The sequence below is a fragment of the Cydia fagiglandana genome, chromosome Z, assembly GCF_963556715.1.
Source record: "Cydia fagiglandana chromosome Z, ilCydFagi1.1, whole genome shotgun sequence".
In the NCBI taxonomy this organism is placed as follows: domain Eukaryota; kingdom Metazoa; phylum Arthropoda; class Insecta; order Lepidoptera; family Tortricidae; genus Cydia; species Cydia fagiglandana.
The window spans coordinates 31,834,968-31,859,907 of NC_085959.1; the positions used below are offsets into that span (position 1 = coordinate 31,834,968).

The 24,940-nt window shown below is 37.7% G+C and overlaps 1 protein-coding gene across 12 annotated transcripts; it reads right to left on the minus strand.

The window, feature by feature from the left end:
- Positions 1 to 942: 942 nt before the first annotated feature.
- Positions 943 to 24,008, minus strand: LOC134678256 (serine/threonine-protein kinase mig-15). Of its 12 annotated transcripts, none has more exons than XM_063536739.1 (22): positions 23,727 to 24,008; positions 23,472 to 23,537; positions 18,583 to 18,790; positions 17,586 to 17,762; positions 16,665 to 16,896; positions 16,083 to 16,211; positions 15,710 to 15,940; positions 15,063 to 15,136; positions 12,180 to 12,264; positions 11,524 to 11,647; positions 10,766 to 10,786; positions 10,269 to 10,365; positions 9,490 to 9,619; positions 8,881 to 9,001; positions 7,247 to 8,191; positions 6,156 to 6,281; positions 3,812 to 4,217; positions 3,404 to 3,624; positions 3,121 to 3,311; positions 2,561 to 2,687; positions 2,234 to 2,362; positions 943 to 2,112 (listed from the first exon to the last, which is right to left on the minus strand). In XM_063536739.1, exons 1-22 carry the CDS (start codon positions 23,790 to 23,792, stop codon positions 1,864 to 1,866), a joined length of 4,155 nt encoding a protein of 1,384 aa, XP_063392809.1. In that variant the 5' UTR covers positions 23,793 to 24,008; the 3' UTR covers positions 943 to 1,863. The 12 variants fall into 12 exon arrangements, with proteins under 12 accessions (XP_063392809.1, XP_063392799.1, XP_063392803.1 ...); XM_063536729.1 differs by having other exon boundaries at positions 2,234 to 2,368; XM_063536733.1 differs by having other exon boundaries at positions 3,812 to 4,016; positions 8,881 to 9,019.
- Positions 24,009 to 24,940: the final 932 nt, after the last annotated feature.

Genomic DNA, 24,940 nt, shown 5'->3' on the forward strand with positions numbered 1-24,940 from the left:
GGTAAGGCGCTTCCGATAAATTCAGCCATGTCGGAGTTTCCCGTCAACAGTCGGGCCGATAATATTTGTTTGTGTGCGTATGTGTAGGCATAATTGGTGTACTCGTACGTGATCGCTAAAGACGGCGGCTGAGTGCGCACTCGCGGCCTGACTACATACGTGGATGTCGGATCCTACATCCGATATCGAATCGGACAATATGAAAACTCCAAGGCGGTAAGAAAAATTCTTGCCTCTAATTTGACAGCTGAAGTAGATGTCACTGCTCGGCCCTGTTCAGTCAAGTACATACAGATGTAGTGCATAATTTTATTATTTTCACCACACCAGCTCGGAAAGGCTTACTTTGCGCTTCAAAAACCGATAGCAAAGTTGCGTTTTATTCACATGTGCGGCAAAGTAATCAAATGCCAATTTTGAGTTGTTTTCATGTTTGCTGCCTGCTGGTTGAATTGACTTTTAAATGATGATTTTGAATGATTAATATTTAATGACATTCATTTGGATTTGATTTTGTTTGAAATCTTAGTTAATATTTTCTTCGGGTTGGTGTGGTGAAAAATTTTGTTTTTCACTCGGGGGCAATTTTTTTTTAACCCTCGCAACGCTCAAGATTCCATTTTCGAACCACTCGCTACGCTAGCGGTTCAATTTTGGAATCTTTCGCTTGCTCGGGTATCAATATTAGCACGAGCGGTTAAACAACAACTTTGCCCCCTTGTAAAACATATAACTATTTCCTTCATGTTTTCACGGAAACGAAAGTGTCATTGCTATTTCAGTCAGTCTCGGTACAAAAAGTAGCGGTTGTAGAGGTGGATACTCTTTACTTACACAAATTTGCTGTTACAATAAAATGCCTTTATAAATGTTAAAAATACATAATAAGCTAAAATGTATTTAATGTAAAGGGATTTGTAGCATTACATAATATAAATTCGATTGGTTTATGTAAATTTTATTGTGATGCAGTTTGTGCTTAGTAATACTGTGGAATTATATCTAAAACAACAAATTTTCTTTTGGTATTTTATTGGGCTAAGGTATACTCAAATAAAGTCATCAAATATATAATTTTCAATATGCACAGTTACCTTTATACATGTAAATTATATAGTACACAGCAAATAAATAATAAATAGTATCAAAATTTTAGGATTTCCATTAATAAAATTGTAAAGCTTGATGTGATAATAATATGATACAAAATGAGTTGACTAAATTGCAAGTTCTTGTTTTAACCATAAGGTTTAGAATAATTTATACATTTAACTAATTTTTATAACTTTAAATGAAAATCAAAAAATACTATTATCATCATCGGTCAAAATGGCATTTTTCTTTGTTAAAATTATATAACCAATTAATATTTGTATTATCACCCAACTGACTTAACATTACAAACAATATAATATGGCATAATAATCAATTGATACTTTGATTTGAATTACATTTTCTTTTAGAAATTATACATTGATTGCGACATAATAAAAATCTAAGCAATATTAGCTTACTATGAATAATTGTCAATATCAAAACATTTATCCTATAGGTTATTGCTTAATATTAAATATTTCTTAGTATGTAGCTTGTATTGAAATTACAATATTCAGTACAAAATGCCACAATTAATAAAAGATAGGGGCCGTCATATGCTGGATCGTTTAAGTATTTTACGATTGTCTTTTGAGCACTTAGATATAGAGAAATATCTTTTACCTGGTCAGTATAATTGATCAAGTCTCTGATATCCATACGGCCAACAATGCGCGTTTTAATTACTTACGTTGACTAAACTACTCGACTGGCATGTGTTCTGGGCCGCCTGCTATCATCACAGACTTTGCGCTCGTACTAATCTGACTACCAGTTAGCCATTCCGGGTTTGTTCAGTGTCATAAAATATATTTGACAAGAAGAGCCGCCTTTAGCGGAGGAAAAGAATACTTTGTCGTTGCGCTCACATAAAAATTTGAGCCGCTGAGCTTTCTTGTGCATAAAGACACCATCTAAGTGCCCACTTTCTACTGAACGTATTTCAATAGCTTTGTTCCCCCATCCCATGATTTGCCCAGTGCCGATGTATGCTACCGATGTTGGCATTTCGCCCCACTGCAACAATATTGTCAATTAGATTAACAGTTTCGTATTAAGTCTATGTTGAAACTTGACACTTATTTTTTTTTACTCATTTATTTACATACAATATATATACACTTAATTGTATACTGACCTGAAGTACAATATTTTTGCTGACACGTCCGTACGTATTGACGTACACTCCCTCATTATCGTAGCACAATAACAGTTGCACTCCATTTGAGTTCGGCAGAGGGACAATGCAGTGTGGAACTATAGCCCCCTGTATCTGAAAAGAGTACATTTTAAACTGATATTGCACAAGAACAACTTGATAATGCTAGCTTGATGAAAAAAATTATAGAGACCAGTTGAGACAGTTATCAAATTAACTTTCCGTTTGAGAGGTATCCCACAGACAGATTCACAAGTTAGACTGCCTGCGTCGGGGGTAAAATAATGCAATAGTACGAAAACTCACATGCTTTGGGATATAAATGTCGTAGACAGTGGCAGTGTCTAAATCAACGGCGTGGAAGCCGTCAGCTGATCCATAAATTACTTTCAGTCTTGTGCCTTCTTCAATAGTGAGATCGACCAGTAGAGGCCTGGATAAAAGGAAATATATGATTAATACACTATAATACAGTTAGCCCATACGAGATTTACGGTTGGTAATATTTTGGTCGACATATAAACAATTACACATTGGTACTTTATTGAGTAGGCAATCAGGCTGAATTACAAACTAAAAACATACTAACTGACAAAATTCTCATCAGAATGACACTTAACTAACCGTCAATAATTTATACGGTAAAGCTTTTTTATCTCATTTTTAAAATGATTCAATCAGTCTCAAGAAACAAACGCTTCTTACTAAATGTGAGGTCTCGCTTGATCACTTTAGATCCAGCTCTCCTGAAATAATCTATAATAGTAATGGAATGTCATGAGCTCATGAGTACTAGCCATTGCTATTATCTTATCAACGAATGTAGCTGTACAGTGGACATAAGTCAGAATTAGCTTAAGAATTACCTGTGTTGAAGGTCTCCAAAATTCTTGAAAGCCATGAATTTGTGATACGGTTTTGGAGCCCAGGCGTAAATTTCAATAGAATCCTTCAAAGCAATGACGAGAAACTTTATACGTTCGTATTTAACGATGCGGAAGTGTACCGCGCCCTGTAGCTCGCCAACATTTATCCAGCCATTTCTTCGTTCTACTTGCTGCAATATCGTTAAAAATAAATTTAAAATGCTGTTTAAAAGCGATATGAAGTACTTAGATCTACATTAATATCTCAGAAACTATAACTTACATCGCTGAGACCATCTGTACGCAAAATTTTAGATTTCAACCAGCTCAAATAATACACGCGAACACGGTTCTTTTTCCCAGATACTGTCACAAGGATATTTTGCCCTTCTAACACTTCCATTTGCTGGAAGCGGCGTCGAGAGATCAATTGATAAACTTTTCCTTGACCAGAACGGTCTAACAACATCAGTCCATTTTCAGTGCCGATGAGTAAGTTGACACCTGAAACAAAAACAGTTTTGAACATTACAACATGTCACAACGAACAATCCCGTCAAGAAATATATATATTTTTTATATAATGAGTACATGAAGGGAACTAAATAGGTGGTTAGGGGTTATTATAGATATTCCAAAAATCTACATCCAATGAGAGGAATAAAATCTTAGCAATATAAAGGTTACTCACCCCATAATGCAGCACATAGAATCTCGGAGTTGAACCTTTTCTTGTACTTTCGTATTTCGGGAGTGTCGGAAGAAAGATCGTGCCCGGTGGGCGTAACGTTGACATTGACATGGCTCTCGCGGCGCGACGCGTTCCCGCCGGAGCCGCCGGTGCCGCTGCCCGTGGAGCCGGCGCCGAAGCCGAACGTGAGGAACGACCGCTGCTTCTGTTGCAAGGGGTGGAACTGTTGCTGCGAGCCCACGGACGAGTTGGAGGGGGAGTGTTGTAGGGCATGCGGGTGCGCGGGGGCGGGGGCGGGCGACGGCGCGCCGGACACGAACGACTTGGACGGGGTGGACTGGACCGAGGACGGGAGCGGGTGATGGTGGTGTGCCGAGGGAGTGCCACCTGCGATCGCTTGCCTATACTGCAAAGAGAAAACGATACTGTTACTATGGAGGAAATTTCATCAGTTGTGCATAATGGTTTGACTATTTACTTTCCGCTCGCACCCCTCTCCCAATTTACACTGAATGCTTCTAAAACCTTACTCTCATCAGTAATACTTATGTAGTAAATCATTATCAGGTTTTTTGATTGGATTGTATAAATAAAAGAGCGAAAACAACATCGGACTAACCTCAAATTATACTTTTACTATTTATTATGGACAGGCTTCAAAGTTTATGTTTTTTGGTGTTTACCTACTTAATTGCTAATTATTAATACGTGATTGGTTAGTCATTTAATCCCATCTTCCAATTATTAGTTAAAGTTTCAACACTAAATATAGAATGTTATGTATTAGCTTGATGACTGATACAAATCATGAAAAAGAAAACTGTGATCATGACTGTGTAAACTGAATTTGATGACAGCAAGCAATGAATGAATAACATTCCGATTAACATATAATTGAATTGAAATACAAGTATGTAGTATTTATAAACATTGTTTTTTTTTTATTTTATTAATTGGTTTACGACTGGTCAACGTGAAGTATGATTCTATATTTACACCTTATTTGTTATAAGGCGTAACATGAATACATATATTTTGACGTCGCTCGTACGATGTACTAATAAAGATACTAGTAGCTGATTTTCAGTTATAAGTTTGTTAAATTTCCACTTGCCCCAAAGTTAAAATGTATAGGCGCAAACGCCTAAAGGTAACATAAAAGGTATATACAGGTCATGTCTGCCCACAGCCAGGAACGCGGCAAGGAATTGCAACCATACCTATTAATTTAAATAGCCACTCATTTTTCTTTTATTTGTTACTGTTATTAAGCAGCCTACAACGGCATATTTGCTACCTAAAAGCTCGAGTAAATATATCGTTTGCATTTAACGTGACAGTTCGATATAATGGAAGCAGTTCAGATAATGCATAAAGTATAGGTACAGGAAGGAGTAAGATGCAGCACTAACGTTCAACAAAAACGGCCTATGAGAAATATAGAAGCAGTTCCTGTTGCATCAATGTGATTCATACTTACGCAGTGTTAGCGCTGCCTTCAGAGCGGTCGTAGGTGATGTCTCCGGGGTGTTTGCATGATCGACAACCATTATAACATTAATATGATATACCAAAAGCTTTCACCCACAAGTTTGTCTCGATCACAAATAAACTTTATATGTGACTGAGTATTTAATATTATCAAGTAGCTTTGTAATGTTAAACGAAATAATGGTGAAACCTAAGAACACTTTTATTACTCTGAACAAAACTGATATAAAATATTACTAATAGGGCACATCAGTAGGCTTAGTACAGGAGTGCCGCGACAATATTTCCCCCGCGAGATAGACTACCCGTCTTTTTCTAGCTATACGTAGCGGCGGTTTATCTCGCGGGCGAGATACTGTCCCGGCGCACCTTGTTAAGGATTAACTCAGTTATACAAGTAACAGGTACTTAGGTTTCATCATTTTTTGTTATAGTAGAGTGACATTTAAACACAATTCTAAATGAACTTTAGTCATTGACACTGTTGATAAGTAGGAATAAATAACTACGAATAAATAAACATTTAAAAATGTTGTAAAAGCGTGTCAAAAATGGAGTATAAATAAAGCCCCACCGTGATAGGTGTTTCGCCGTTAACGCAAATATGACATGATTCAATATTTGAACTACATTAACCGCTGGTGTGATACACAAAGCACAATATTAATAAATATGGACTAACACACTAAGGCCCACTTGCTCTTGTGGCACAAACTTTACTTTGTACCGAGCGAAATTTTATGTAGCCCAAAACTGAATGAATAATACATATGACGCAAGGGAGAGTTTGGTTTATAAATAAGCTATCGGTGGCAAATCTGCGGGAATGGAAGTGAGTCGTAGAATAGCTCACCTCCTCGCTGGTGGTTTTGTCGTGGCGCGGCGGCGTGGTGGGCTGGCCGGCCTGGCTGAGCAGGTCGGGCAGCACGGAGCTGGTGCGCGACCCGCTGCCCTCCGCGCCCGGTGCGCCTCCGCGGCCCTGCGGCACAACACACGCTACACTCCACGGTCGCGGCCGCGTGGCGTGACGCGCCGCGCCACCGAGCCTCCGGGCTGCGGCGACAACGCGAAGCCACACTAACTTCACTACATTGCAAACCTCATCGGTTACATTTCATTTCCAGCGTTATGGTAAGTCCGGCGGCAACTGAACGTGACAAACACAAACACGGCAGCCAAAACATGCAATAGTAGAAGACATTCACAGTAATTCACGAATCGTATTCTTTTCCGCTTCTCTTACATATTCGTTAGAAGTTCATTCTCAAACTGTTAGGTTCCAAATGTGTTCATGACATGGGTTTTTCAATTTTGGCATATATTGGCAGGAAGACGGTATTCGCGCAGTGTAAAATTTTCGTAGCGGTTAGTTAGTAAGTGAGAATCCAGACTTGCAGTCAATCCAACCGTAAATTAATACAAGCTGTTAATCCAAGATCCCATTAAAATTGTTTCTACTAAGACTATTACTATTTTTTAAGTTATTGTATAAAAAACAGATAAATTTACATTTATGAAGTCCAATCTTTATTTTATAAAACAGTATCACGCCAAAACGTAAGACGTATGAGCAAGGATTCAGATGACTATATTTACGAGTATAGAATGTTTTTCCCGACACGAAAAGAAGAGTAGGTACCCAACCAAAACAAAAAAAAAGTCTAATGCACATCAACATCACCAAACAGATGCAGAGAAATATCCACAAAGCCAATGTCTTTATAATAATTAAATATGATTAAAATACTACTCTTTGAAATATGACACCATTCCCATGTTCTTTATTTCCGAGATAATATTAGCTACAAGTGTAAGTGATTTGAATAAAAGCATAGTATACAACCGTCAATTCATGTTAGTTGTAGTTAAATGTTAGAAAATCAAACCCTCATACCATGATGTAAGTATAAATGAAACAAACTATCCTGAGCTGGGAGCAATTACCTTATCCTGAGCGAGTACCGCTTCCTGCCCACAACCGGGGATAAGGTCAGTGTGACGGCTATAGTGAGAATTCCTTCGAAACACTATATCTGATTCAGTCTTTTCTCTGCGAGGCCTAACTGCGTTAGTGGAGTCTGCCTGCTGTTGCGAGTTCTCCAGAGTACCGGCGGTCAAGTCCGGAGTGCCCGCTTTCTCAAACGAAGCACTCGATGTAAAACAAATACTCGTAGATGGAGAGTCACTGTTGACGCTGCTTTGGCGGCTCGGTCCATTGTTGTCGCTATCTTGCCTAATCAGTGCCGCTACACTTTTCAGGGCGTCTATCGGATTGCTGGAAGACGATTTTCCTTTGTCGTTTTTCTTCACCTCGCCCTGTGCTGACATTTTTAAGCTATCGTTCATTTTTATGAAATCCGTCAGAATGGGTTCTCCCGAACTCTGCGGTTTCATTATTTGTTGCTTTCTCGAGTTGTTGAAGATACCACTCGATCTAAGTTGTTTGCTGGGTCCCACTTGGTTTTCATGTTTCGGAAAGTATATGGCAGAATGCCGAGTACTAGGTAATGGAAAAAGATCAGAGTTCTCTCTTCTGAATCCTCTAAAAAATCTATTTGGAGAACTCAGCTCTGTATCCTGTTCCTTTTTGTACTTGAGGATGTCAGACAGCTTATCGTGAGTAGTTTTCTCCGCCGGTTTTTGGAACAGCTGCTTGTGTCGCGACGGCGGCGTTGCGATAGCTTTATACTTGGCCCATGCGTCTTCCATTTCGATCCTGGACTGACGCTGAAGTTGCAAGCGCTTTTGGTCTCCTTCTTTTATCTGGCTCTGTTTCTCGTTTGATACATCAGCGTTTTTGGACGGAAAAAATCTAGCAAAGTCCCAATCTTTCAGCAATACGGCTTCATCCACTTCGGTAGGGACGGAATTGTTTTCGGTATTCTCTTTCTGTAGTTTGTCAAACCGCCACACAAAAAATACAAATAAATAAAGGTATCAAAACCAGGCAAATAACCCTAGGAAACAAGAATTCTGCTCACTTATCTTACTTTGGCGTGAAAATATATGGTATTAATTAATGCTTAATAGAATGGTACCCAGAAAAAAACGTTTATAATTTAATGGAATTTGCATAAACTTTACAGGGCTAGCTCAACTGGCCTCAACAGCGCGCAATTTTCTATAACTTATTTTTTTTTCAATTTTATTTTTACAAAGATTTTTTTGCGTAGTAGGTACTCAAATAGGATATTAGTTCAGCTAACTTTGTAAAGGAAGGACATAGGTCATACTGAAAGTTTTGCACATAATGTTTTCTAGTTTATGGACTTTTAAGTGGATTTTCGCGAAAATACTTTGAAGCAATGATTTTGTACGATTTAAAATGTTCTTTCGTAGTACATTTTAAGATTTAACAAGTTTTGTTATAGCTTTATATTACCTATACACACTGTCAAATTTATATACTTTGTGTTCGGTATAATACAAGGGAATAAAGCGTGTGGATAGACACTTTTTAGAGCTATTATTTAGTCTTAATAATATCGAATAGATTATTAGGCAAAACTTCAAGTGTGATCGTTGTATAAGCACGCGGTGTGTGTTGTGTGGTGTGGTGTGATGTGTTGGATACTGACCCGTTTCATGACGAGCGTGCGGTCGCTGTGCGCGTCGTCGTCGGGCGTGGGAGGCAGCGGGCGCGTGGGCGCGCCGCCCGCCGCGCCGCCGCTCTCCTCCGACACCGCGCTCAGACCCCCTCTGTAGCAAAACTCGGGACTGCCAAGCGGAACCAAACAGAACGGGGCGGGAGGGGTGGACAAATCAAAGGGCGAAACGTAACAGAAAACGCAAATAATATATACGTCATCGAAACAATCTTATGCATTCATTTATGTCAAAAATATAACAAAAAATATATTAGACGCCAAATGTATTAGAGGGCAACTTCTAGATGAGGAATGTCTTTTCAAAATGATAGGGTCGCAAACGAACAGACAAATAGCCGGGTGGTATCAATACAGTGAAGAGACACTCCTCAGCATTTACATAGCGAGAGTGCACCGAGACAGTATCCCGCGCGCGACATAGATTAACCGTACATTTCTGAATAATACAGTAAAAAAACGACTGGTAGTTCATTTCAAGTAAGAGATACTGTCGCAGTGGACTCGTGCTAAGGCCGCTGTATACGTGTGAATGTCAGGGTCCGGGGAGTTTTCCTAATAACACATGAAACGCATACTTACAGCGGTTTCGGAGGATCACTGGCGAGAAGGGTGCCGTCATTGCGTACTCGACCACCACTTTCTTCAGGGTCAGAGTCACTGTCTGAGTCATCAAACGTTGGTTCAGGAACATTCCTTTCGACCGGTGGACCTGACGATTAAATATTTTAAAATATTTAAATAAAAAACCTAATTGACATTGACTTGTGTTTGCATTGTGCTTATTTTAGTTGTTATTTCACTGCTAGATTTAACTTTAACATTTATGGTAGGTACTGGCCCCGTGCATGAACTATAGGGGGCAGCATAGGAGCCGTCAGATTTTTGGCACGAGGCGTAAATGTGTCGTTTATGCTTCCGATATAGCCCACACCCACAAGATAGCAGAACCTACTATGCACAAGGAAACGTACCGACGAGAACAGTAGATGGTAGCTAGGGAATGCAAATCGGTTATTTTCGGTTATTTTTTGTATGGAAATAATCGGTTATTAACCGAAACCGCGGTTATTTCCATACAAAAAATAACCGATTTGCATTCCCTAATGGTAGCTCTTGCTTTTGGAAATGTACATGTGCTCATATGTTTCCGATTCAGGCCAGATGTTGGCAGACGCGCACGGTCCCTATAACCGGTGTGTGGCCGAGACAGTTTTAAGCACGTATATAGCAATGTCCCGCTTGCACACCGGGTCAGCGTGCAGATTCTAATCTAAAATGAGGTCATAAGGAGACCGCCTTACCTGACTGCTGTCACACGCACAAAACTACGCTTAAACCACAATAATAAAAATACAAACCCTGTCCGTTAGTGGGTGCCCGCGGCGGCCGGTTCGGCGGCTCGTTGCCCGACACCACGCCCAACTCGTTCAGCTGAGCGGCAAGTTTATCCAAGTCCTTCAAGTATACATTTACAATGTTATTCTTTTGTTTGCTTTATACATTAACAGAATAATAATGTTACCCTCGATATCAATTTAATAGAGTAATGCGAGTCATTTTTTAACTCTTTAATTTCCATCAATACGAAAAAAACATGCAATTGAATATATTGCGATAGTACTAATTTTCAAAGTTCAAAAAGATAAGTTCAATTCAAACATCCTTATCAAGGGCCACCAATCGCTACTGGTCTGTAGCCTTAGCACGAGTGCGCCGAGACAGTATCACGCGCGCAAGGACTATCAATATTTACAAAGCTATACAAATTAGTAAGAAACCATATACTGTCACGGTGCTATCGTGCTAAAGCCGTATTAAAGTAAAAAAAAAAATGCAAATAAAATGTGGGACCCACCTCCGGCTTTCGTGGTGGAAGCTGCAGTTGAAGTATAAATCGGGTGCAAACAAAGTATACAGCGTGACATGAAATAAAAACAAAAAGCAAATAAAAAGTTGCTCTTTGAAGTCCTTGCATTTTATACAAGAACTTTCTGTGTAAACATTGTTCTACACGAAATTATCCTGCTTCTGGCTACAGGGTTACTCAAAAATTGGTTACTTAGGAAGAGAATCGTCTAGTACTGAGTAGCAAAACCTTAGGACATTTGTAGTGTACAGACAGTTATGGTAGAATAAATATAAATGGGTTTACTACAATGATTTTCTAAAATTTATGACGAGTAGTTGAGTAATGATCTAATGATTAAAATCACAAGAGAATTACATAATATTCGGCTAGCTAGTAGCAACTACGACCGTTTGAGAATTAGAAAATTGATCTACATGATGTTTAATTTGTAGCTAGGTATATTGGAAGCAAATCATACAAATTGGTTGTCACCCTCTCTTCTGAATGGAAGCCATTTGTGCCACCTCTCGTGAATCTACCTGTAGGTATCTTTCCATAGTCTGGCAAGCCAGGTATGTCAGTAGAAAAAGGCAGTAACTTTGAAAACCGTAGGCGCCATGGGTCGAATTCCCATACAAGTTTGAATTTCGCGCCAATTTCTACTGACTAAGGTGGCTTTTCAGACTATAGAATCCGAATGTCATTGCAAGAGCTAATGAGATTGCATTGCATTGAGAGAGACTGTACTGAATGTTTGTAATTACCATGGGTTTGAACATGTGATGAGAGCCGCGTTGCGGCGGCTGCGGGCCGCTGGCCGGCGGGGTGCCGTTGTTGGACCCGGAGCTGTTGGATGAGCCGGATGACTTCGGGGTAGGCGGGAGGGGCCTGTGAGGTAAAACACAAACATGAACGATGAAGACGACCGTTGGTGACAACTGTACTATTTTATTTTTATTATTTACAAATAATTGGCAATATTTCAATAGGTTTATTACCAAATAACTTACATATTTTAATTGGAAAAACGCTCGAACCATAAACCAGGGTATTAGGAGGGCTGCGGCCCGCAGTCTGCGCCGGTCCGTCACCGTAAACGCAAGCTCCTGATAACGTGATGACACTCCTCAGTACGGAGTGAAACATTTCGAGCGTTTTTGACTTAAAATACGTGAGTGGCCCGTTCTTAATATATTTAATATGTCTGTCTCGCGGAAGTTTTATTATTAATAAGGTTTATTACCGACTTATAATATCCATACACAAAGATATATTTTTGTTTTATGTTATGTTGGTAACAATAAAATTGTTTCTTCTATTTCAGAGATTGAAAGGTTGCCAATAGTCACGGATGTTAATCGAAAGTATGTTAAACTTATTAAAATATGTGTTTGCTAGAAAAGGCAAGCCACCAAAATACCTGTATCTGTTAGGCTGTTGTGCCTGCGGATCTGGCACTACGATCAGTCTTTGAGGAATGGAGGGCCTCGCCGGCGGGCCGGGCTCTGCGGCACAAACGTCACAAATTATTATACACTCCTTACAAATAACGCACATAAGGATAGGGAAAATGCAGAAACGATATTTGTATCCTTTTTCAAATTCGGTTCAATAAAATCCTATATTTCGTCGTCGGCGTCTATATTTCCGTGTTCTTATAACCCGGCAACCTTCAAATCAAGAGTGAACAGGCACCTTCTGGGCGAGCTCGCTCCATCGTAGGCCACGTCTACGCCTCGGCTAGTCTGTGGCCATGAGTAAGCCCATTCATAATAATAAAAAACAAATCCTTTCAAATTATAATTAAAAGAAAAATAACTAATAGGCCAAGAAATAAGAAGTTATAGAGGGAAATGCTAGGAACACAATTTTTGACTCAGTAACTTTGTTTGGACTAGTTAGGAGGTGAACATATCAAAAGTCCCCGGCCGTAGCCTCGGTGCTGGGGGGGGGGGGGGGGGGGGGGGGAGAGGGGGGAAAGAAGGTCTCATTTTTCGGTTTTTCACTAATATCTTGGAAACTATGCGTCTTAGCGACATGACTACTGAGACAAACCAAAAGCTGATAAAAATTGTTACAAGTTTTATTCAGTCAAGTTTTTCGATATCTTGAATAGTTTTTGAGATATCCGCTCTTGAAAGTTTATTTAGGGCTTTAAATTTTATCTTGATATCTACATTAGTGAAGCTGCTAGGCCGTGTTTGGTATCATTTTCGTATAAATCGGGGATGCTGAATTCATTTTTGGTATCACATTGACACCATTCCTAAGAAAAAACATATAAACTTTATACAAATAACTTTTTTTTCTAATTCCTCTTCACGCTTAAACCGCTCAACCGATTTAATTGTAATTTGGTATACAGATATTTCGAGTCCCAAGACAGGACATAAGATACTTTTTATCTCAATAATCATCCTTTAAAGTTGTGTAATGGAGTATGGGGGGAATCCAACTTCATCGACGAAACTGAATTCCTGAGGTTCATACTGCTTAAGGTAAGGTTTGAAGTCATGTTAGGTATCATTTTCATCTAAATCACAGATGTATACCATCCTAAATTTCACCTAAACCGGTTCAGCGGTTACTGACTCCCCATACAAACTTCCACCCCACTTTTCACATCCTCAAAATATGCTTTTGGTTATAAAAACTATCCTATGTCCTGTGTCGAAACTGAAACTATTTCTGTACCAAATTTCAGCGAAATTGGTTCAGCGGTTTAAGCGTGAAGAGGGATTTTAAAAAATATATATTTTTTTAATTTTGTTTTTACTTCGGAATAGTGTCAATGTGATACCATAAATGAATTCAGCACCCCCGATTTATACGAAAATGATGCCAAACATGGCCTAACAGCATCACTGATGTAGATATCAAGATAACATTAAAATCCCTAAATAAACTTTCAAGAGCGTCTATCTCAAAAACTATTCAAGATATCGAAAAACTTGACTGGATAAAACTTGTAACTAATTTTATGAGCTTTCGGTTTGTCTTAGTAGTCATGTCGCTAAGATGCAAAGTTTCCAAGATATCAATGAAAAACCGAAAAATTCGACCTTCTTACCCCCCTCTACCCCGCAGCACCGGGGCTACAGCCGGGGACTTTTGATATGTTCACCTCCTAACTAGTCTAAACAAAGTTACGGAGTCAAAAATTGTGTTCCTAGCATTTCCCTCTACAACGTTTTTTGAGCATTCATTTCCTGACCTATAATTAGATGAATGAGTCATGTACTAATTGGCTTTTTCACGCAATGCGTCTCAAATGTGTGAATCTATTACTGTTAGAATTTGAACAGTTTGTTACTAGCTCTCAACGGACGTTCTGGACCTAAGAGCCCCATGCGCCGTGAAATTAGAAGGAGAAGAAATATGTGTCGCTCCACGCGAATTTTGCGACGGAAGATATGGCCTTCGTATGGATGTTTACCTTTCGCCTCAATGACTCTTAAAATATACTTCCGTTATAACTTATTGTCAGAACCCTCAGCTATATCACCAGCTATTTTTTACCAAGAATAATCTGCGATGGTATGCAGGGTAACGAAAGACTTTACTGAAAAAAAAAATGAAAATATGTTTTCGCGTTTTTTCTATGAGCCAACTTTAACCTTATTAGATTTTGGCTCGAGTCTGTCCTTGCAAATATAATCTAATTTTTCTCAAAAATGGACGTCAAAGTCGACTTTGCCGTGTAAAAAATAGGTCGCGAAGCGCGGAGTTTATGGTCAGTCAAAAATTAAAAAGTTAAAAACATTGCAGTCTCGATTTTAGGACTGCAATGTTGCATACAAATTCCATTATTTGTCGAGTTCCAAACTTTTTAAAAGTTGAAATGGCCATATCAAATGAAGGCACAGGCCCATTAAACAGCCAAACAGATGATTAGTACCGCGACTGTTTAGCTGTCTCAAATAGGTTGGCGTATTTTCGGCAGAAAAATACACTTCTATTTTTTATTAAAAAAAATAAAAAGGCGGCAAGGGCTTTGTTCTGTGAAAATATATACGTAAGAATGTTGCTTTTGTAAAATATTTCTATGATATTTATATTTCTTGCACCATTTTTGAGAAAAGCACTATATATGACTCGGCTGGAAGTCTACTTGCTGGCTTCGGATTCAATTAAACGGACTCCCAAGGTCGTCCGTTTAAAACGAATCCTCAGCCTGCAAGTAGCTACTTCCGAGCCTCGACAATAATGTACTATTAAATATAAAAACTATGAATTGGATCATATGAATATTGAATGAAATGATTGCATTTTCCCTATTTACATCAAAAGTTAGTGCAAGTACCTGGAATCTCTTCACGCTCCTCGCGCTTGCTGTTCCGTTTCGGCGGCGGTTGGGGCTGCGCTCCTTCGGCGGCTCTGAGTTATTGACAATATTAATATGTTACAGCAGGATCACACGCGCAGACATATATCTAAGCAGGGCCGAACGCACGCTCTTCATGTGCCAACAAGTTTGACACCCAACTCCAAAGCACCACAAGGTTAAGATTAAAACCAACTTTAATATTTTCCAAAGTTTCAAATCGTCTTATATATTCCAGTGTCATCAAAAACGCTTGCATTTTCATACAAATCATGGAACTTGCGAGGCATATTAGATATATGTATGTTATTATCTTACACAATATAAATCACTATGGCATAGAGGTCCTCTAGATTTAGAGGATTGATTGAATAAAACTTCATACAACTGTGCTGAAGTCAAATAGATGAGCGCGACGTCTACGTAACGTTCCCACTTGCGGTTTGTCAGTTACGCGAGTTCGCCTACACTCACGCACTAACGGCAACACACTTAACTGACCATTGAGGACTTTATGACATTTCAATAAGGTTTGGAGTTATCTGTGACGATGGCTAGTGACTATGTCAGCGCGGTTGTACGAATCTGTTGGCATGTCTGTAGAGTCTCTTGTAAACGGTACGCACCTGCCCTCTTGTATCTGCTGGAAGTTGCGGCGCAGCGTGTCGCCGCCGGGGTGCGCGGCCGCGTTGTGCACGATGGACGACGGCTCGCCAGCCACCGCGTTCTCTTCTTCTTCGCCTTCCGACCCTGAATATTTGTACTCTTCGCGCACAGAATTATCTTGCTTTCTTTTCTTACACCTGTCTATATGATCTTTCAGCTGTATTCGCACCTGTCTCTCTGTTGGCTGATCCCTGAAAGTCATTCATCAATACTTGATATACCTCTAGGAAGTGCTCATGTTCGATATGTTCAGTTTTGAACATCATTGTTATGCGCCTAAATATATCAGTAAGAGTTAACATACGTAAAATTATTTCATGTACATGTACATACCTAATAAAAGGATGCTTCAGTAGCTGCTCTGTGTACGGCCTCTGATGATAATCTTTGACGAGAACGGTTTCAATAAAACTGTGAAATTTCTTCGCCCACTTCTTTAACTTTAAACGAGGGGGAGGGTTCCTGTAATGAGTAAAAATGTGAAACATTAAATGGCATTTGAACATAGAGCCATTTTTTTCTTAGAATGAGATATCGATATTTTAGAGATAATGTCGCGTAGTCTGTGAAATAGGACAACAATTAGTGTTTTAATACATATAGACTCACTGCAGTAACAGTTGTATAGTAAACAGAGTACCGAATACGATCTATACCGATTGAGAAACTGAAATTTGACAAATTAGCCTTGACCTACATACCTAACCTTAACAATTGGTTCAATCATGTACAGATATTTTTCACTTTCTGATGAGTGGTGACTATAAAATCTGTTTCTTATGCTCATATTAAATAAATTATTAACAGTGTCTGTGTAAAATTATCACTTAAAATTTATCTAAACATACAAACTTTCACATTTATAATATTGTTAATAGGATAGTAGTAGTATTTATAGCTTGGTGAGTAAGTTACCTTGGGATAAGAAAGAGAGCTCTCATAGGGTGCAGATCGCACAGAGGTGGTTGACTCTCGGCCATCTCGAGTGCAGTGATACCGAGAGACCAAAGGTCAGAGCGATTGTCGTAAGTCGCGTCTGGATTCTCGTCGCAGGCTATCACCTCCGGCGCCATCCAGTATGGAGTGCCGATGAATGTATTTCTCCTGCCGATTGTCCTGTCCAATTGCGCGGATACTCCAAAATCAACTGTTGACAACACAATCAGTAAATACATACATAATAACTTCTTCTTCCTCGCGTTATCCCGGCATTTTGCCACGGCTCACATAGGAGCCTGGGGTCCGCTTGATAACTAATCCCATGATTTGATGTAGATAAATACATAATAACATTAATAAAAATTTTACTCTAACAATTTACAAATTATATCATAAACCTATACAACCTAAATGTTAAATTATTAAATTGCACAACGGGACTTAATCACGTATTTAAGTTTTAAACCACGACCACGACCACCACGCCACCACCACGTGAGACTACGGGGACAACGCCGTCCTCGAAATATTTATTGGGGGTAAATCTTAAAACTTAAATACGCGATTAAGGGTCGGTTGCACCAAACTGTTCGTATCGTTAAAGAGTTCGCTAAATTTTTATGTATGGATAGTTTCATAGTAAGGCGCCGGGGCGCGCCAGCTGACGTTAATCTGTCTGTCAAATGTGGTTCGTGCAACTGGCCCTAAGTCCCGTAGTGCAATTTAATAATGTTTAAAAATCGAATTCAAATCAGAATCTAAATGTACACTTACACCCAGCGCCTGTCAGCCTCGTCGTGTCATGATGTGCGATGGATGGTATTTACAGCTACGGTAGAAAATAAGCTGTAACTGAGCCCAATCAAAATAAATAAAACATTCAATAGATCTACTTACCCAGCTTGACTTCAGCGTTATCCGTAAGTAGTACGTTTTGCCCTTTGATGTCGCGATGGATGACTTTGTTGGAGTGTAAATAACTGAGGCCTCTCAATATCTCCCGGCATATGTAAGATATCCACTCTTCCTTGAGGGACTGACCCTTCGTGGATTTTACTAAGTCTGTTACCGAGCCTGCAAGAAAGAAAAAGGAAAATGATTGATGCTACGTATTTCTAATTCAGTTTAATAAAAAAATCTTATCTCCTACCTAACAAAGGTCTTTGCTGGCTATGCCTGGCAGTCTGACTGCATACATTTCATATACCTATCATTAGTTGCACCAGGGTAGGTACAAATCAAATTGTAAATTAATGTGCAATATTATATTAATTCATACATAATGTTTCGATAATGGATTTAATTGCAAATGGACTTTAATGATGAACTAATAAACTAAATCATATTTGTCGTTTGACATATATGTATGTATAACTTCACTCTTGCTCTTCATTGTATTGCTCCTGCTAAAGGTTTATTCAAACAAATTGACATTCGTGCCAAGCTTAACGTAACATAGTCTATAACATAAAAATTGAAAATTATAGTTAGCATTAGCATATCAAATATAAAAGTAATGGTATCTCATGTACTATAAAATATACCTATTGAGCTTTGACAAAAAAATGAATTATTTTATTCCTTTACATCAGCGGTCGGCAACCTGCGGCCCGCGGGCCGCATGCGGCTCGTGAACCTGTAACTTGCGGCCCGAGTGCCGCCTTGGCTATTTTGTATGTAATAGTGACAAACGACAATGACTCATAAAGTCAAAAATATCAACAAAGTACGGCCCGCGTTACCTCCGTTAAGTACTATGTGGCCCTTGGCTGCTAAAAGGTTGCCGAAAACTTTACATCATCCATCTTGTTGTTTTCCCGTGCACTCTTCATGTGTTTGCACTCCAATTCTCCATGTTAAAGCATTGTTATTGTACAATGAAGATAAGACTTACCAGCACCACAATATTCCATCACCAGCCAGAGCTGGTCATCCTTTCCTGGAGGGCTCTTCTTGATGAACGCGCCGTAGTATGTCGCAATGTTGCGGTGGTTGGAATACTTCTTTAGCACGTTGATTTCAAGTTTGATCTCCTCCTCTTCGTCCTCTGTGACATCCATGACCTTGATGGCCGCGAGCTGGCCGGTTTTGGTATGACGCCCCTATGTAAAAAAAAACTAATGTAGATAAACAGTAAACAATCAGAATTGTTTAATAATTGAATCATATTCGCCACAATTTCAGGACTCAGGCCTGATAATGGGAAATCTAAAATCAAAATGTTTTAGACCAATTTTTATCTACTGGTTGCCAAGAAAGACACAAACAGTTTGTTTAAGGGCTCATTTATTGCGAGAACTCGCATGCAAGTTTCATTACATTGCCGGTTTTGATCGGTTAGTTAAATTGGACGTAACCAACATTCCGCAATGTAACTAAAATCGGATGAGAGTTCGCGCGCCGTCTAAATTAGCCCTCACTTTAATATACAAAACAGTACGTCTTAATTCAGCTAAAACGGTATGATCAGTATCTGGCAAAAACAAAAGTACATACAGTCAGCAGAAAAAGTTGTTAAGCGGGCGAGGTGTTCAAAATTACCTTGACACGCTTGTTAAGGGAAACAATAAAGTCGCGTCAATATCATTTTGAGCACCTAGCCTGCTTAGTATCTTCTGCTGCTTTCTGTACAAAATATTGTACTTCCTTAGTTTTCACTCTTTGTCTCTCTCTATAAGGAGTATTTGATTGAATTAACCAAGTTCATTGACACAAATTCACTGGACTCTTTAATTGTGATGCTTACAAACGCCCTATTAGTCCTAATTATTACTTGTGTGTTACACAGCGGGAATGAGATGCTATGCTCACAGGAGCATGGTACAGTCAGCAGCAAAAGTCGTTAAGCACGCGATTTGTTGAATTGAAAAATCTGCATGAAAGTTAAAGGAGCAAACAGTGCAGATAATAATAAGCACTCGATCTGCTTTTAACAAGGTTGCTGTACAAGAATAAAACAGAAATTACAACTCGAATTATATTCATTACATGTGACGTCTTATGCTGATCCATTATAATCTTCGGAGTGGCCATTAACAGGCGTTCCCCTCTGTCGAAAAAAGGCGGCCAATGGTCAACCACATGTCAAACACATGTATGGACTGACGTTTATCTGACATGGCTATGTTGACGTTACGCATACATTTGATGTGCCCCTCTCCCGCAAAAACGGCAGACTATTTTGTACCGAAAATTATAGACATAGCGTCTCCGTTGGTTATATCCTCTAAGATTATAATCCACTTTTAGTAAGTAAGTTGGAATACAGTGCAGCCTTTCATTATCAAATAATGGAAGAGGCAAATTTAACTAGATTAGGGAACCTAATGTTTCGTGACTACTTAAGATTTCCCAAGTTGAAATTGCTTTTTCCTCCCATTCATACCAATTAACCTGTGATGCAGGAAGTGCTGATGAAGTAGAATTAAGTAGATGGAGGTAAAATGTGACGTTCCACGTAAAAGGTACCTTATGGCGGCTAGCGCTTACGTCGCATAGCGCTGCAATAATATTGGAGCAGCGTTAATAATAGCGTAAGCGCCAACCGCCATAAGGTACCTTTACCCGTGGGATGTCACAAATAAGTCTGTTTGTGCCAAGTTGCCACTTGGCATTGACAACATGTGGCGACGGCACCATACTTGCCATAGTACTTAGCGTGCAGATTTTATTAGGCTAGATGGACCTCCTCCTTTGTCCACTGGATAAAAATAGCAAAAGCAGAAATCGCTTGCAAGCTAACTTACATAAAAAAAATATTAGTCTCAAAACCTGTCTTGAGATATTTTGCCAATACTGTAGATATAAAGTCAAGTGTATACTTGCAGTGCTGCTAGCTTAAGAAAAAACACGCGAAACAATTCGCCAGGTAAAATGGGCAAAGAACATTGAAGAAAAGAGTTATTTAATTACAACTAGATATATAGTCACCAGTTTAATGACTTTTACACAAACAAAGTTGCGAGACAAGGCTTTAATGGAAGGAAAATGTATTAGGTAGTAATTCTAGGCCTACCTAGCCTGATTCTACTTCAGTGTTCTTTGCTGCCCAGGGAAATTATACAAATAATTGAACCTATCAAATTAATCAATCAGGAACCTATTCCGGTAATTAATAAATAGCCATTTTTAAAGTACCCGCTACTCAATATGTAGCAGTTTTGTAACTCGGTAACTTTTCTCTTTCATCATAATCGTGATTGTAAAACATATCTATATATTTTTAAATTTCATAGGAGGTATCCGAAAAATATAGTTAAGCAATTTTAAAAATTCGCGTGCCAATCTTAACTAATAAATATACATACAAAAAAAAAAGAGTGCAGCATGCAAGCTCAGATCAACTAACAATAATTATGTGCAGTGCTATGATGACCAGAAAGTTAGTTAATATTAGACAAAAAGTACAACTTTGTTGGATGCCAATTAAGCAATACTTGCAAAAGGATGAAACTAAAAATGAGTTCATTGATAAAGTGTTGTGTGGAACCTTTTGCCTTTTATAAAATATCAAACAATATAAATAATTATTTCCTTTAGCCACCCAGAGATCTAAACATTCACATTCACAACATAGGCCTTCCATTCCATTGAGTCTTTATTTTTACTTATCAGTAGTGCTAAGATGGTCCGCTTTTCATTTGTCATCATGCTGGTCACATTCTTATAAGTATGTAAGTGCAAAAGGGAAACATGACATGACAAGTGATAAAAATGTGTTCATGATACTCTGCCGCAGACTAGCATTTTGTTTTGGAAAGTTTAGATTTGTGGGTAGCTGGAGGGAATTTATAATATGATACAATAAAGCGTCAACCGCCATAAGGTACCTTTACCCATGGGACGTCACAAATAATCCCTAATATGTAAAAGTGTAATGATCACATTTGAAGCAATAAAGATATAACATCCAACGGAGGTAGCAAATAAACATCAACTTGAGGATAAGCTTCTGCCTGTTTTTTTGGCTGACTACCAGATTACAAGTAAATAAATTAATAAGTTACTTTGCAGGCCTCCATTACTATATGAAAATTTATTACAGGTATATCAACTCAGTTCGCTGGAAATGTGATCTTTTGCAACATTTTATCAGGCAACCAAGGCCCATATTTATTTACAATTGAATGTTTGAGCATAATTAATTTTGTTAAGATTTACTGGTCAATTTCTTTCAATTTTAATATCAACTTGAAGCCTAAATGAAATGGAACAACACTTTTAAAACTATGTTAATCTCAAATATATATACAGTAAAGGGCCAAAAAGAATGCACATCGAGCTTTAGAAAGAGGCAATCGGCTAATTTCGACTTCGTATAGCGATATCTGTGTCGCACACACCATGACGTTTGTTTTGTCAGTCATGGTTCAAATGCGAGAGAGTGCAGTCGCCTATCTAAGTCAATATATATATAGAGCTGCTAAAACCCCTATAAAATTAAATTTGTACTATCTATAGGGAAAAAAGGTAAGCCGTTACTCTACCAGTCACGCGAAATTATCCACAATGTTTATAAATATTTTTTATCTGAAGCCAACCAATTTAAAAAACATGAGGATGTTAATGTAAGTAATTATTTTAAGAAGGTTCAACAGAGATTTGTCATTACAATATTACACTTTTTGTCGATCTTATATAAAATATATATTTATGAAGATTATTTTTCCCTAACAAGAATATAGCAATAATTAAAAATAGTTACATCGTGTTTTACAGCTCTATATATTTCACGTGAAATCAAAACAAAACAACAATAAAGTATTTAGTTCTAAATTCAAATTCTGATAAACGACTAACCTAATAATTGATGTACATGGAAATGAGCATTCGTTTGTATTCGGAAATGCGATGATTGCCGATGTGCATTCTTTTTGGCCCTTTACTGTACTACCTTACAAAAGTGGCCAAAATAGATCACTATTATAATAAGATATTGAGGTTTTAAAATAGACCAGTCAATAATGTTACCTTGTTAGTTATTTTGTTTGAGGCTGGTTCAGAAAAAAACTTAACCGATTTAATTATTCAAGTTCTAATTAGAGATCATGGTAGATTCTTACTTATCATAATTATTTATGATTTTGTGGTAGTTAGTTAGATAGTTGAAGGGACACCAATAACATCAGTGTAGGTCTATATTAATTTTATCATAATTTACTATTCATGTTGTAGCGATCCAGGAAGTCAGCACATATGCTATTGAATAATATTGAAGCCACTTTATAAGTAATTTTAGAAAATTCCAAGGTACTGTCCCTAAGATAAAGTCATTTTCGTGGTGTTGGTGAATATTCTCATTTTATCACTGTTGAATAAAATTATGCCCAGTTATTTCTCATAATAGAATTTAACACTTTGTTATCACCGTGACACATTATTTATTTTAATTAGGCTATTCCAATTGTAAACTATCTGTTATCATGCATCAATATATAATGATATACTTATATGTATTTATAAAGTTATTGTAAGTAAGCAACTTTAGATAGATTAGAGTAGTGATCAATTCATGTCATGTTATAATATCATACACTGAAACCTTATTAATCTCAACTAGCAAACATTATTAGCACTGTTTAGATTGAATCTAATTGGTCAAAATAATATAGTTTACATTATTCACTAAAACTGATTGAATATTCATTTCGCCTAGCAAACAAAAATGTTACGTAGGTATATATATTTATCTAATATAAGGCACCGTTATGTACTACTCATGACCGGATTTAAGGGTAGATGTAAAATACCTACCTGTGTTGAACCAAGTAAAATAACACATACCTTGTACACCTGTCCATAAGTGCCATTGCCAACCACTTCTATGAGTTCGAATATACCAGCTGGATCCTGAAATGACGCATTATACTCTTAATTGCACGATAAAGCCTCATTATTAAACCTTCACTATGAATCACGCCCAGTGAGATCATTGCCCTTTCAATAATTGATTGAGAATTTATTTTGGACCTTACGAATTGGGGTCTCCCAATTAATTAGATTAGATTGAAAATAATCTTAGTCTAATAAAAATATTACCTTTAGAGCGCTTAGGTCAATGTCGTCCAATGAACAATTTACAGACGGTGCGAGTTGATGCGCCATTTTGGAGTATATTGTCACACGCGAAGACAAAGCACGAGAACTCACATCAATGCAATAAGTGTAAGAAACTACTGTTAAACGACATTGACGACAAAATAATTATATTTAAACATTGTACATTTGTTTAATATATTAAACACATTGTTTACAACTAAAATTTAGTAAATTACAAATACACAAGTCGAACGTCGCACACACACCCGGTGGGGATGCCAGATTTATTTTATGAGTGGGATGACAGAGAGAAGAAAAGAGTAAAGCGCCTGGTTGCAGTCCAAACTGTACTATTGTAAACGATGTTCGTGCAAAACATGTACTATATTATTGTCACTTTCATATTAAAAATACAAATGATTATAAACGAACATAAAAAAGGGTATGTAAAGGAATATGCTGTACAAAATTATGAATAAAATACTCAATTAATGAATACAACTTTGAAATCCTTTCATAAATTGCAATTCGGACCAAAGATACGTGACGTGCCTCGCCTATTATCATTTTTTTTATTTACAGGCTAAAATGATTAATGAAAATAGAAATGAATGATAATTTATCATGTATAAAAGTTATTATTATATATTATAGGGGGAGATCGGCATTTTATTTTGAAGAGCTAGTTTATCTATCTTTTTTCAATCTGATATTTGCAAAGGTAGGTACTTACTTACTCATATTATTGTTAGTATTTTAAAATAGTTCTACCAGACTTAGGTACCTATTATACTTTTATGAATATGCTATTAACAATTAATTAATTAATGCATTTAGGTAGCCTACACAGTACAATCTATGCTAGGTACAACCTTGTACTTACCGGTTTACTTAATTCTTAAAAAACCTAGTTAGATACCTTCATAATGACGTACCTACATACCTACTTAATAGAAATCGAATTATTTTTATTCGTAAAGACAAACGAAACAAATAATTAAGAAACACGTTCAATGAAGAAAGTGCCATGAAATGGTCTCATTTCAACTTATATCGCTTACATATTTCGCGTACTTACTTATCTTATATTTTGCGTTTTTTTAGTTATTAGTGCATTTTTTGTAAATATTTCATTATATACCTAGATAGGTAGCCAAGCTGTAGTTTCATCAATAAAATTATAAGTGCTTTTAAATTAAAACATGTAAACTACT